Source organism: Stegostoma tigrinum, unplaced genomic scaffold (assembly GCF_030684315.1).
Source record: "Stegostoma tigrinum isolate sSteTig4 unplaced genomic scaffold, sSteTig4.hap1 scaffold_158, whole genome shotgun sequence".
NCBI classification, from domain to species: domain Eukaryota; kingdom Metazoa; phylum Chordata; class Chondrichthyes; order Orectolobiformes; family Stegostomatidae; genus Stegostoma; species Stegostoma tigrinum.
Window position 1 is genome coordinate 253,205 of NW_026728099.1, and position 15,275 is coordinate 268,479.

The following is a 15,275-nucleotide window of genomic DNA, read 5'->3' on the forward strand; positions in this document are numbered from 1 at the left end:
CATCAAAAACCATGTGCGAGTTGCCAGCAGACTGGGGGTTGGCTAACGCAGTGCCATTATTTCAGACGGGTGGTAAGAAAAAGCCAGGGAACTATAGACCGGTGAGCCTGACTCCAGTGGTGGAAGTGGGTACAATGACAGTTAAAAGGAATGCGGATGGGTATATAAATAGGAAGGGTTTGGAGGAATATGGGCCAAATGCTGACAAATCGGACGAGATCAGCTTGGGATATTTGGTTGGCAGGGACAATTGAACCAAACGGTCTGTTTCTGTGCTGTAGAGCTCAATGGCTCCATGAGTACCAGAGACTCTTAAGCCTCAGAACAAATTCCTCCTCGCCTCAGTCTTAGGCTGAGGAGTAGGACCTGTCAACTCTGTCCATTTAAATTTCTGTTTTGTTTTCCCTATTTTGGCTTCTTTCTTCTCAGTGATGCCCTGAATGTCCAGCCTCAGTGTAGGCCCAGCAAGGTGATCCATTGGCTGACATGCCCTCAGCATGGACTTCTGGCCTTGAGGTGATTCCAGAGCAGTCTCCCGGCCTCGAGAGGCTCAAAGTGAAGCCTGGCATGGTCAGGAGTTAAGGCTCAGACTGGAGGCTCGGTGCCAGCGTGAACTGGGTTCAAAGGACTGACATTCTGAACTTTTTACTAATATTTTAAAATTTATTCCTGTGAACTATCACGGTGAATTTCTTGCTTATTGTTCTCCCTTATTCCTCTGATCTATAATCCTGGAACTTTTCTTTCTTTATTTTTCTAATTGTCAATCTGACCAAGAATTTGTACTTAAGAATCTTAACCTGGGTACCTCTGTACCTGAAATGGCCCGATCTGTGACATTTGAGTATATGTGACAATAAAGTTACTTCTCAGATTCAATTCTAACGTGGCACCTTTTATTTGGGGACTACGCCCTCTGGACATATAGTCTCCCATGAAGGAAACATCCTTTCCACATTTACCCTGTCAAGCCTCTTAAGAATCCTGTACGATTCACTGAAATCACATCCTCATTTTTTAAAAAGTTCCAGACAGTAGTGTCCCAATCTGTTTAGCCTTTGCTCATAAGGTCATCCCATCACATTGGAGATCATCTAGTGAACCTTCTTTCAGCTGCCTCCAGTAAAATGATATCCTTTAAATAAGGGAGGAAAAACTGCTGACATAGTCCAAATGTGTCCCACCAGCAAACCTCCCTCATTTTAAGTGGTTGGAATGTAAGACAAGGGCCAACATTCGATTAGTCTTCGTGTTTACCTGCTGCATCTGTGTGCCAACTTCCTGTGTTTTGTGCACAAGGACCTCAACTGCTTTTATTGCAGATTTCTGCTGTTTTTTGCTCCATTTGAATAAAACAACTCTTCTGTTCTTCCTTCCAAAATTAACAACTTTGCGTTTTCCCACATTATACTGCATTTGCTTTTTGTCTATTCAGAAATCAATATTTCATTGTGAACTGTGTGTACATCTCTCACAACCCACTTTTCTACTTTTTTTTTTACATTTTCTGCAAATTCGGCCCAGGTACTTACACTTCATTGCCTCAAGTTGTTTATATTTGTTGTAAACAGTTGCCGTCCCCAGTACTGATCCCTGTGAAACTCCACTGGTCGCAGGTCACCAAGTTGGAAAAAGAACCTCTAATCCCTGTTCACTGCTTCCTGGCTGTCAGCCAATTCTCCATCCATGTCAACTTATCACCTCCAACACCACGGTTTTTACTGTAAGGCTTAACCTTTTGTGAGGTACCTTGATGAACGCCTGCTCGAATTCCAAATATAACACATGTACTGGCTCCCCCCTAACTGCTCTGGTTCGGCATTCTTCAAAAAACTAATAGTCAGACATGATTTCTCTTTCATGGAGTCATGATGACTCTGTTTAATTAGGTTATTGCTTTCCAAATGCACTGTTGTTATTTCCTTAATGATTGATCCCAACACGTTTTCAACGTTAAATGCTAGGCCTAAAGTTACCTGCCTTTTGCCTCCCTCTCTTTTTGAATAGGGGTGTCACATTGGCAGTTTTCCAGATACTTCCCCAGAATCCAAAGATGAGGAAAACTACAACAGTACACCCGCTATTCCTGGAGCTAACTCTTCTATCTGTACCACCAATGCTTGTGCCAGCACGAGTTGCCCCACAGCGCTGATGTGACAGTCACTGCAAACACCATTATACAACAGTCTTGCACAGAAACTCTTTGAAAGTGCATCAAGGCCAATGTGGCCTTTGCACTGAAGCTTGCATTTTACAAATGGCATGGGGTCAGTGATGCAAGTGAGTAGACGGATGTCAGAGGCCATTTTTAATGGAGGCACCTTTCCCACATATTGCAAACAAACTGTTCCAATCCTGGCAGAGCCATTATTTGTTCAACCAGTTTCTCCATCAGCTGCCCCACCAATGGAGGTTTCCTGCGTGGTGCCAAGGTACCTGCCTTGCTCTCTAGGATTATGGCTGTCAATTGCCCCAGATACCTGGTTCGTGGAGGTGAGCTCTCAACACAAATTGCTGATAGGAGCTTATATTTAGTGAGGCAGCACTAATTCGATATGAAGTATACTCCATCAGCCCAGAATTTGTCTTCTACTTCAAAAGAATGAAACAAAAGATAGCAATTTAAGTTTTTTTAATTTAAAACAAATGTAAGAACATCAAAAACATTTACTGAACACTATTTTTAGAAATGAAACTTAGACAAAGAACTCAGATGATTTCCTCTTTTATCTGTGGCTGGTATTGTTGGCAAAGCCTCGATGTTGAACCATTTTAGTTTTAAAGTAGTTATGTGTAAATGTCAAATTAGTGAATCCTATATCGAGCACCAAGCGATTTACAGGAGGAGAAGGAAATAAAATACATACAACCTCTCAAAAATCAGGGCAGTGAGCTCTCTAAAGTCCTTCCTCACCAGAGCTCACTTATTCACATCGGGAAGGAGGTTCGAACATTGCCTGTGGAAGAAAGGAATGCCAGAAATGTTAAAGTGCTTGTTGTTCCTGGTGTTAATTTATACATAGTGCAACTGTGAATTTAACAGAGTCTCAAATATTGTTAAAAATTCCTGCTATTTTGCTACTTTGACTGGATTTTTGTTTTGGATCCATTTGAAAAGTGAATATACATAACCAACGCTGTCCTACATGTGAGATGTGGTTGCATGAAGATGAAAAGGTCAATGAGTGAGTTTCAGATTAGGCTGTTAACCAATGAGACCCACTTGAAATAATGACAGATCTGAGTAATGGAACATAAGCAGATAAACTAGGAACAACAAGTGTCTTACTGTATTCATGTCTGAGGTGATCTGGTCCCCTGTGCATCTTTTAAATACCTTTTATCCCCAGAACAGTTTGTGTGTTTGAGACTTTAATTAATGCTCAGCTTTATAATGAATTTATTTTGAATTGTTATATTGTGAGATGTGCGCGCGTGTGTAAGAGAATATATATTTGTAAAGTTTGTACTTTACAAATATATATTCTCTTACACACGCGCGCACATCTCACAATATAACAATTCAAAATAAATTCATTATAAAGCTGAGCATTAATTAAAGTCTCAAACAAGTGCGATACCACTGGCAATAATAAACAATGCTGTTATTTCTTGCATTTGCAGTCAGTTAAAAACATTTCAGTGGGTTTTTAATCCAGAATTAGTTAAAACCACTGGAAACAAAAGGTTGGCTGGAGAGTTTAAAGGCCGAGCCAAACAGTCCAGCTGAAGTACTCATCATCCCACCGAACGTTCTGGATAAATATTTAGTTTGTTAGTTTTTTTTTCCCTGAGATGGTATGCACTTTACAGATATATCCTCTCATACACACACTCCCTCACTCTTACACTCTGACAGTTTCATTCGCAGTCTCACACTTACACACACAATTTCTCACTCAGCCTGTTATAGTCACTCACACACACTCAGTCAGTCTGACTCACACTTCATGCAGCCTCACTCACACTCAGTTTCACTCACAAATAATCGACACATTCACAGACATGGACTGACTCACTTCCGACACACTCTCACACAGTCTCATTCACACTCAGTCTCACACAGTATCACAAGCACAATCTCACACACTCTCACTCAGTGTCACGCTGATTTTGCAGTTTTACTCACACAACCTCACAGTCTCACGCACACACATCAGTCTCACACACAGCCTCACTCTGACTTTTTCACTCACACATGGTCTCAGTCTCACACATACAGTCCCATACTGACTTTGCACAGTCTCATTCTCACTTCACACAGTCTCACAAACGTAGTTTGACTCACTCCCATACAGACACTCACTCACTGTGTCACACGCACAAACTCAGGCTCAAACACACACATGCTCAATCTTGACTCTCACACACCAACTCAGTCTCACTCACACAGGCTGTCTCTTACACCGTAGTCAGTCTCATTTTGAGTGCGCAGTCTCACTCGCAGGCAGTCTCACCCTGAGGTTCACACACACAGTATTGCCTGACTTCCCACAATTTCAGTCTCACACACATTGCCTCTCACACTCACATAGTCTCACTCATACACAATCTCACTCTGAGTTCACAATCTCAGTCACACATGGTCTTGTTCAAACTCACTCAATTACACATGCTCTCTCACTCATACATTCTCACACAATCTTATTCAGAGTCCCACCCACACACAGCCCCACCCACACACAGCCCCACTCAGACTCTCTCACTCACACACACATTCTTAGTCACACACATGGTCTCACTCTCACAAATGCATGGTCTCATTCACATACAAATTCCTACTCGCCCTCTCTCAATCTAACTCTGACTCTCTCTCTCACAGTCTCACTCACACATATGGTCCCACTCACGCACATGCTTTCACTCACAGTCTCACTGACTTCATACAGTCCCACTCTCTCACACCCACTCACACAGAAACTCTCAGTATCACTTACACAGTCTCACACTGACTGTCATTCAGTCTGACTCACACACGGTCTTACTCTAACTTCACACAGTCTCACTCTTACACATCAGCTCACTCTGACTCACACTCACACGGTCTCACTAATGCATACCGTCTCACTCTGACTTCCCACAGTCTCACACACTCACTCACACACAGTTTCACTCACTCTCACTGACTTGGCACTCACTCACACACATGGTCTGACTCGTACTCTCACAATCTCACTCACATAATCTCACTCTCACACACTTGGTCGCACTACGTAACCCGTATAATAATTTTATATCAAATTTCTGTAAAATTGAACATTAAGTAAAAACAGTTAAGGTCTCAAACAAGTGCAATATCACTGGCAGTAATAAACAACTCTATTATTTCTTGTAGTTGCCCTTTGTTGAAGGCATATCAATGGCATTCTCTCCAAATTAGTTTAAACCACTGGAGAAATAAAAATATTGAAGGCAGGAGTGGAGTGCTGAAGAGTTTAAAGGCCAAACCAAACACTTCAGTTGAAGTATTCATCATCCTGCCATTGGCTGACCAAATGGCTGGTTTGCTTTTTAACCAAACAACCATTGAGGAAACCAGGCAACTTCAAACACAATTGGTCAACAAGATTGATACGTAAAAGATTCCTTTTCTCATCCAACCAATTGAAACATGACTGTGATGTTCATAGAAGACCGGTGGCAGGGTGCAATTCTCCAGCCTTCCAGAAAAAATAGCTGATGTGCAAGATGTTTGAAAAGCACAAACAAGCACTGGACTCAAAAGTTAATGTTAAGCAATTGTCTGAAGTCAAGTCACTCTCTCCAAATTGTCCAATAATTTAAAGTAGAAAACTGCCAAAGTAATTTATTCATATATTGCAGGGTTTTTGATACTGAGCAGAGATTTTAGATCCAATAGAGTCCCATGAAACATTATGTTCCTTACAGCTAAAACTTGCATAGACATGAAGATCTTCTTTCGGTGAATCTCAGGATGAAGTCGTGATTCACTTCCTTGTTCATTGCGTAATACAGGATGGCATCGGCCGGAAGTATGAGCACTGAAAAAGCAGAGGGAAAGCACATTATTATTCACACGTGTTTTCATCATATTGATTGTGCACAGGTCCAACTGCTTCCTGGGTACGGAAATATCAATGGCTGGGAGGAACAGAACAAATGTACTGCAAGGATTCAGAACGTATTACAAAACACAAGAGAAAGTCTTGGAGTTATACCATCCTTAGGTAAACTCAATAACTGAAAACCATTATACCTGAGACCCATTCTCAGAATGAGCATTGTTGGTCAAGACTAAAATCCATTTCAAACCCTTCGCTGTCCGATGGCACATGCCTTCTTCATGACAGTTTGTACAATTGAGTGGCTTTATTCTGCCACATATGAGGCTGTGAAGAGTCAGCATACAGCAGCCCAGGTAAAGATGTCAGATTTTCCTTACTACAGAACAACGCAAAACCCCAATTGATTCACGAATGACCCAGCAGCTACATGTCACTTCTGCTGATACCAGCATCAAACACAAAAAGGTGCAGTGTGATCAATGCGAAAACACTGAGAAAAGCTATCCTCTCCTTCAGCATTAGATTGGAATCTTGGAACTAACACCACTGAGGGCACCTGAATCAAACACGAGTTAGTGACACAGCCTATGACCATTTTCTGAGGGCTATGATGGATGCAGAATAAATTCCAGCTTTGTCAGTGAGGCTTGCATCCAGGGGATTGATTTTTCTTTTCTGTGAAAACTGACAGGGATAGCATGCTGCAGAGGCATTGGAACCTTTCATTTTCATAAGGCATTCTGCTTAACACAGCCTGGATGGCACGTTTTAAACCACAGCAGAATTAAACCCATGAGTCCTCGTTTCTACTTTTCACCCGGAAATTGTGGGGGGAGGGTTGCGACAGATTAGCAACTTGGCAGCAGCGACCCCACCCATATTTCTGGTCTCAGCCACAGGCCAAAAGAGGGGAAGAACTGATTAATTTCAGCAACAGAAAACAGTTATTTTGGAATAACCAGTTAAAATAAGAATGAACAAAGCAATGTGAGTAATTCAGGATTTAATGCCACAACCAACTCCTATGTGCATCCTTCACTCAATATGTGAGTAGCTTTGAAAAAGGGCTACTGGACTCGAAACACTAACCCTGATTTCTCTCTACAAGTGCTGTGACACCTGCTGTGCTTTTCCAGCAGTTTCTGATTTCCAGCATTTGCGGTTCTTTGTTCTGATTTGGCTTTGGGGAATCAGATGGAATAATTTGTTTTTATTAGGTGCAGATATTAGTTGTTTATTGGCTTTATATTCCTCAGAGTTGAATCCTGCTGAACACAGTTGGGTATGTTCAATTCTACAAATTTAGATATCTTCAGCTTTTTGGTGAAATCAGAAGAAAATATCAATTCCCTTGCAGTGGTTATGCCATTCAGAAACTGATTTAACTTAAATTGAAGATAACAGAGTGTGAAGCTGGATGAACACAGCAGGCCCAAGCAGCATCTCAGGAGCACAAAAGCTGACGTTTCGGGCCTCAACCCTTCATCAGAGAGGGGGATGCGGTGAGGGTTCTGGAATAAATAGGGAGGTGGGGGGGAGGCGGACCGAAGATGGAGAGAAAAGAAGGCGGGGGAGAGGAGAGTATAGGTGGGGAGGTAGGGAGGGGATAGGTCAGTCCAGGGAAGACGGACAGGTCAAGGAGGTGGGATAAGGTTAGTAGGTAGGAAATGGAGGTGCGGCTTGGGGTGGGAGGAAGGGATGGCTGAGACAGGCTGGGCTGGTATTGGGATGCAGTGGGGGGAGGGGAAGAGCTGGGCTGGTTTTGTGATGCAGTGGGGGTAGGGGATAAACTGGGCTGGTTTTGGAATGCGGTGGGGGAAGGGGAGATTTTGAAGCTGGTGAAGTCCATATTGATACCATTGGGCTGCAGGGTTCCCAAGCGGAATATGAGTTGCTGTTCCTGCAACCTTCAGGTGGCATCATTGTGGCACTGCAGGAGGCCTATGATGGACATGTCATTTAAAGAATGGTAGGGGGAGTGGAAATGGTTCGCGACTGGGAGGTGTAGTTGTTTATTGCGAACCGAGCGGAGGTGTTCTGCAAAGTGGTCCCCAAGCCTCCGCTTGGTTTCCCCAATGTAGAGGGAGCCACACCGGGTACAATGGATACAGTATACCACCCGAAGGTTGCAGGAACAGCAACTCATATCCTGCTTGGGAACCCTGCAGCCCAATGGTATCAATGTGGACTTTACCAGCTTCAAAATCTCCCCTTCCCCCACCGCATCCCAAAACCAGCCCAGTTCGTCCCATCCCCCCACTGCATCACACAACCAGTACAGCTCTTCCCCTCCCCCACTGCATCCCAAAACGAACCCAGCCTGTCTCTGCCTCCCTAACCTGTTCTTCCGCTCACCCATCCCTTCCTCCCACCCCAAGCCGCACCTCCATTTCCTACCTACTAACCTCATCCCACCTCCTTGACCTGTACGTCTTCCCTGGACTGACCTATCCCCTCCCTACCTATACTCTCCTCTCCACCTATCTTCTTTTCTTTCCATCTTCGGTCCGCCTCCCCCTCTCTCCCTATTTATTCCAGAACCCTCACCCCATCCCTGTCTCTGATGAAGGGTCTAGGCCCGAAACGTCAGCACTTGTGCTCCTGAGATGCTGCTTGGCCTGCCTTGTTCATCCAGCTTCACACTTTATTATCTTGGATTCTCCAGCATCTACAGTTCTCATTATCTCTAACTTAAATTGAAGCAATTTCCACTGCTCACCTTTATTTGATTCAATAATCTGTGCGAGATCAAAGTCCTGAGGACGCTCGGGTTCAAATTTGAGCATGGTCATGGCTTTGTGGAAGATTTCGGAAACCCGATCTTGATTAGTCACCTAATTAAAACAATATTCACTTTTCATTAATGCATTAGACACACACACACACACACACACACACACACACACACACACACACACACACACACACACACACACCCTCAAATTCCAAAGGGCTTCTCAACATAGCTGCTTTCACCCAGAAGACTAATCGGAACATTACACCAAAATCTGTACAAGTTACATGAATAAAATAATAACTGGAAGGACAGTTGTTGTTAAACATGCCGTCGATGCTCCATAACGCATAAACTGTGAACAGTAAAGGTTGGAATTTGATTGGAAACAGAGCCCAATGCTCAAGTTTACCTATACAGTCAGTTTGAAGCAAGTAACTCGTTACGAAATTCATAATTTAAATAAGCCAATTCCACCCCCTCCCACCCAAAACCCCCATCCCATTTGCCTGCTTTTAACATTTATTGTCATTACAGCAAATGGCTCAATGTTGTTTATGAAGTCTGACATTTCCTAATGCTGTGCTTATTCGTATAAAATGATTCATAAAATTGTTTTCGCAGTTTGGGACATTTAGCAATTTGCGATTCAAAGACAGTGCAAAAAAAAATATTCAATCAATTGTAAACTGTGCAGGAATAATATTTAATAGGCAGGACATTGAAAAGACACATTTTGGGCAATTGTCTGTTTTTGTGGAATTCTATGTTAAATTTGGAGATTACTTTTCTCAACTCAAGTTTGAGCAATGACCTGGAAATTGAAATAAACTAGAAAATTTGCTGTTTCTTCTGGAGAACTGCAATGTTTTCTGGTTGAGTAGACTCATACTTAATTCTGCTTTAATTGCACTATAGTTCATGGCTAAAAAAATTACTTTTGCCATGCACTCAAAAGCAAAGACCATAATAAATATATTAATGAACAACAAATCTGAAAAATATAACAGAAGTTGTGGAATTAACTTCCTGAGGAAATGGCAGATGTAGGCACAATTACAATGTTTAAATGACATTTGGATAAGTACATAAATAGGAAAAGTTTGGAGGGATATTTTGTTCCGTATGTCTCTACAATTCTGTAAGTGGCAGAGTCAAATATTACACAATTAGAGATTACATTAACTACATTATTTTTCTGAAGAAGGGTCTAGGCCCGAAACATCAGCCTTCCTGCTCCTCTGACGCTGCTTGGCCTGCTGTGTTCATCCAGCTCTACACCTTGTCATTTTACATTAACTAACATCCCCTGAAGTGATCTTTTTTGAATAACCAATACCTTTCCCACTCAGTTAGCTCACACTGTAAATGATTAATCACTGATTTTAGTGATTAGTTGGTAATACACTGGATTTTCTATGTTCGATGAAGTGACACACAAGTGTGCAAGCAAAATGGAAGCCTGTGGAATGAAATGGGCAGTGGCGGTATGGACACAAAATTGGGTCAGGATGAGAATACAGAATCATGAAGAACAGTCATTTGCTCAGGCTAACTAAAGTAAATGGTGGAAACTGTTTACTGGTCCTTCTGGCACTATGTACCAAGGACAAAATCTAAGGTGGGGAGCAAAAGCAAAAAAAAAATTCTGTTTTTTCCAACCACAATATCCGAATAGGTGGTTAAAGCAGATTAAATTACTTTCATAAGACGACTGAATAATTACATGGAGCAAAATTTGCAGGGCAGGGGTAAAAAGGGCAATGATGGTGGTGGTGGTGGTGGTGGGGGAGGTGGGTGGCGAATTTAGCTACTTATTATTGAGATTTAGCACAGACACAATCAGCCAAAGTTTTTTTTTGCTTTGTAATAACATTCCACGATTCTCTAGTTGGCCTCTCATGACTGTGTTTGTGGGCAAAAATTTGTTGCACTTTCATCAGGAGACATTTTCGTCATTCTGGTTGAGAATTTAGTTTTCTGTGTTTCATAGATGTCCAACTTAAATAGGCTGTTTGCCATTTGCTTATCCAAATCCTACCTCAGATCTTAGGCTGGTTCTGCCCCATCTCCAACTCACTTACAAGCTAACAAATATTCTCTTTACCAAAGTAAAGAGGCACTGTTTGTTTAACAATATTTAAGTACCAGAAGTAATTTCCCACACATTACCCTGACATCTGTGGAGCCACAGTCAAAGAGTATGACCGATCCTTTGAAGGAAAATAAATGATCAAACAAAACAACCGATGTGCCTTCCAATTTGGCCATCATTCCTTTGGCTTTCCTGAACTCGCCAGCAGGTAATTATTCTATTTTGGATTGCACTCTTCTCTAACCCATTTTTGATGTGCTTTCTTCCATGCCCCAGGCTTTTAAATTTCACAAATTTCCAAAGTCAGGAAAGAAATATTCAATGGCTCTGCTAATATTACTCGATTCGTTGACAGATGGACCAAAGTGCCTGTGGTCAGCTAACTGAAGATCTGGTACCTCCTTGCTGATTTATTGTACAGTTAATGGTGCACATTAATTTGTGATTTTTCCTCTTCAATATTTATCAGCCAGTCCCCAAAATGGGGCAACAGAGTGCTGCACCTTGCCATGTACACTTAAAGGAGAAATGCAAGGAAAATGTGTTCAGGCCTAAAACCTAAACATTGCTACTGCATTACAAAACAGGATCAAAATGATGGTCAAAGCACCCCTATTGACCAAAAAAGACTTCAGCAATGTGGAAAATACACACTGAATATGACTGCATGGCAACAAATAATTGGGATAAATAAATCCTCTTGCGATACTGGCAGAAAGCAATGGCAATTATTTGGACCGAGCATGACGAGAGCAACCAGTCCAGGGACTTACCAAAATCGTTTTGAATTCTTGTGCTCTGTCCTCCTCTAATTGGACTCGGATGAGGCAGCTTTTCTCATTCTGGCGGTTGTCCCTCTGACGTGATGCACACCAGCAGCTGCCCAAACCCGCACGCCTACGAGACTTGGCTATGTCGTAATTTGGTTTTGCTGGTGCACCACTGTTGGATGAACCTCCAGAGGAGGCAGTATCCACGGATTTTAATGACTGTGGAATAATTATTTTGTTGAAGAAGACGTTTGTCAATTGTTGCATATTAGAAACTTCCCCCTTTCCAGTCATATTTATTATTACACAAAATATGCTGTCCTGCTGCCCACAAAGGTGAAGGCATTCTGCGCAGGACAGCTTAATTGCAAGAACATGATGTTGTACATGAATTCTGGGTCGTTGCTGTCTTGTGAAATATTTTACTTGCAGTTCTTTCCTCTACCACCATAGAACACTTCTGAGGAATTATACTCCCGTTTGTGTTTACTAGCTGTTCAGTCAACATCAACAATTCAGTACTTAGCATGCCTATAAATTACTAATTAGTTTCCTTCAGCACAATAACATTGTGGTCATTTCACTTGACCATGTAAACTGGTGCTTCAATTCGAGGTTTGTCAGATAAACCCTTTGGGGTTTCAGTTTGCACTCAGTATGTGAACATGCCTACATAAATATTTATTTGCCCACTTCACCTTGCTCTGCACAGAAATCTTGGATCCAACTACAATGTTTGAAGTTAAAACACACATTTATGAATTGCGGGTGACTGCGAATGGGCCAACAAGTGTATGGTGCAGGTCAGAATGTGTGTGGCACAGCACCACTGGCAGAAAGAAAGACAGACAGCCAACGCAAACCACATACAGCACAGAACTAAAGAAACCAGAAGTGAAATCATCCAAGTCACTGCAGCTCTCAGTTTATGATTAATAGACAGGAAGTCACAACACTAAACAGGAGAATCCATAAAAAGGAAGAGGGTATTTTGAAACAAAAAAATACCACTCCAAAACACCCAAATGTGACCTAATAATACTTAGCCCAATTCTTAGAGAAATACATTATGAAAATATCCCTGGCACAAGTCCTAGACATATTCTATAAACAATAACCATAACACAACTTTGATAATCTCCCAAGATACAATGGTCTTCAGCAGAGAACGCACTAATCAACAGCTCAAAGCCCGAATATTGATGAAAAACAAAACGTGCAGTCACGAGGACTCCATGCAGAGACTTGCATTACTTTTTTGCAATTGCTGGATCAAGACCTGTCCAACATACTCTAAATACTGTTTTTGTGGACTGGGCGCTTCAAGCTGCGACAGATATACCCCATGCACTAAAATTTACTGTGTAGAAATTAAAGATGCTGTGAACAATTAAAGATGAAATATTTTGGCGATTAGTATAAAATCATATAAAATATCTAAGCAAAACAAAGCCAACAGCACAACTCAAAAAAAACCAAAAAAATCAGCTCTCACTTTGTGAACGAATAATACCTTTTCTGGAATCAAATGCTTCAGTAACCAGCACAAAGGTTGAATTTTGATGGGAGAGGCACAGCTGTCTTGCCTTCGTTCTGAAAGCAAGTGACCCAACTTTGGCAAGTGGGACCTGGGATGGAAAATTGCTGGCAGCAGCCAGTTATGAAGATGCTTGGTGGAACGGCATTCACATTAAGGATTTCAGTCTGGCTGAAACATCAAAATGGCTATTCGGCTAATAGCTCTTAAAAGAAAGGCGAAGGAGATTGGCTAGGCAGCCATCCAGCTCCAGTGGCTGGGACGGTATCACTGAGTACCTTTGTATCCTCTTGACTGCCAAAGTGTAGTCAGGATAATAGACGGCAGGAAGGCAGAAGAAAGGAAGGAAAGAAAGAAGAAAAAAAGTGTCTGGACATTATTAGGCAAACCAGAGTCTCCGAGAACAACATATTTTACGTGATGAGTGCCTCACTGTCTCACCTTTTCTGACGCTTTTTGCGAAGTGCTCGGCTCTTCCATTTCCAAGTGGCTGGAATCGGATAAAATGCTGGCTGCGGTAATGCTGTCGTCTGAATCCTCATTCTGAAAGGTTGCTCGCTGCTCAGAGCTTTTAGTTTGAGTGTTGTGTACTTTAACATCACTCCTTGAAAACAGGCTGCACAAGGGAAAGGGGGCACAACAAAAAATATGGAAATGTCATTGCATTCTAGACAAACTGTTAAAAAAAATTAACTAGAATGAAGGTATACTGATGATGTGAGTACCAGGAGTTTGATGTGCGCGACATTTGACCTGTGAGAAATTAATAGTGGCACACTCATACCGAGAGCTCGCATTACTTGTATTGAACATTGTTACATTGCGTAATAGTTAGGGAGTATATGAATAGGTTATAATGTTTGCATATTTAAATGGCACAAGAATCTGGGCTTTTTGCAATGTTATTCAACCTGCTATCAACCTCAATCTTATGAAAGGCAAGATGTGGATTTGAATACCCACAGGGTGGAAAATTTCCCCCAACCTGGCCACATGCTAATGTGTATATAATTTCTTCCTGAAAGCTGCAGTTTATTAAAAATAAAACGTAAAACAAAGTAACACCATTGATAATTGATAGAAAACTGTACACAACACTTTGTAAGGTACGACAGTGAACTCTGATTGTGGCCTTCAGTATATTGGTACTGCAAACGTTAGGATTTCTATTCAGCAATTTGCATTTATATTGCATGATTAACATAGAAAATTTTCCAAAACTCCCAAAAGAAGTACAGCAGATGGCATGATAAAAAACTCCCACGCTGAAAATCCTGATTGTTGGTATATTAGTCATTAAATAGTATAGGGACCAAGAGCAGATGGCTGCTGAAATGTGAGATTGCACACTAATGCTGCAATGTTGAATGCCTGCACTTCGAGAATCACAATTAAGCCACGGAAGCCTAAATCACATTCATGTAACATCCACACTCATGTAAAGAGAAGATATCCCAGGAAGTGAATAAGTGTTTCCCTTCTCTTTCTTGGTCTCTATATGACAATAATCACATGTCACACTCCAGATCACTGCAAGGCACAACACAGCAACAAGGCACGGTTTTTTCTCTGAAACTCTACACGGGTAGGTGGGGGAAAAATCTGACTTTGCTGAGTTCTGGTCAGTCCTTACCTATTGAACAGAAATATAAGATAATATCCCCAACTCAGGAAAAATTACCAAAAACAATAACTTTGAAGTCTTTACACATGTATACACAACAACAAACACATACTTTCATGTCAACTTCCACATGGAAATATATTTGAGTTTTTTGACAATAGACAATAGGTGCTGGAGTAGGCCATTCGGCCCTTTGAGCCAGCACCACCATTCATTATGATCATGGCTGATCATCCACAATCAGTATCCTGTTCCTGCCTTATCCCCATAACCCTTGATTCCACTATCTTTAAGAGCTCTGTCTATCTCTTTCTGTAAAGCATCCAGAGAGGTGGCCTCCAGTGCCTTCTGGGGCAGAGCATTCCATATATCCACCACTCTCTGGGTGAAGAAGTTTTTCCTCAACTCTGTTCTAAATGGCCTTCCCCTTATTTTTAAACTATATCCTCTGGTCCTGGACTCACCCATCAGCGGAAACATGCTTCCCGC

General features: G+C 41.7%; 1 protein-coding gene across 1 annotated transcript in view; it reads right to left on the reverse strand.

Moving 5' to 3' along the window:
* Positions 1–2,676: 2,676 nt before the first annotated feature.
* Positions 2,677–15,275, reverse strand: part of LOC132207790 (ral guanine nucleotide dissociation stimulator-like 1) — a 60,686-nt gene continuing 48,087 nt past the window's right edge. The window contains exons 22-26 of the mRNA XM_059643650.1: positions 13,604–13,778; positions 11,629–11,844; positions 8,746–8,860; positions 5,888–6,002; positions 2,677–2,957 (exon numbers count right to left, since the gene is read on the reverse strand). Coding sequence (XP_059499633.1) covers positions 5,890–6,002; positions 8,746–8,860; positions 11,629–11,844; positions 13,604–13,778 — 619 coding nt within the window. The 3' untranslated portion in view covers positions 2,677–2,957; positions 5,888–5,889. The remainder of the gene's footprint in view (positions 2,958–5,887; positions 6,003–8,745; positions 8,861–11,628; positions 11,845–13,603; positions 13,779–15,275) is intronic.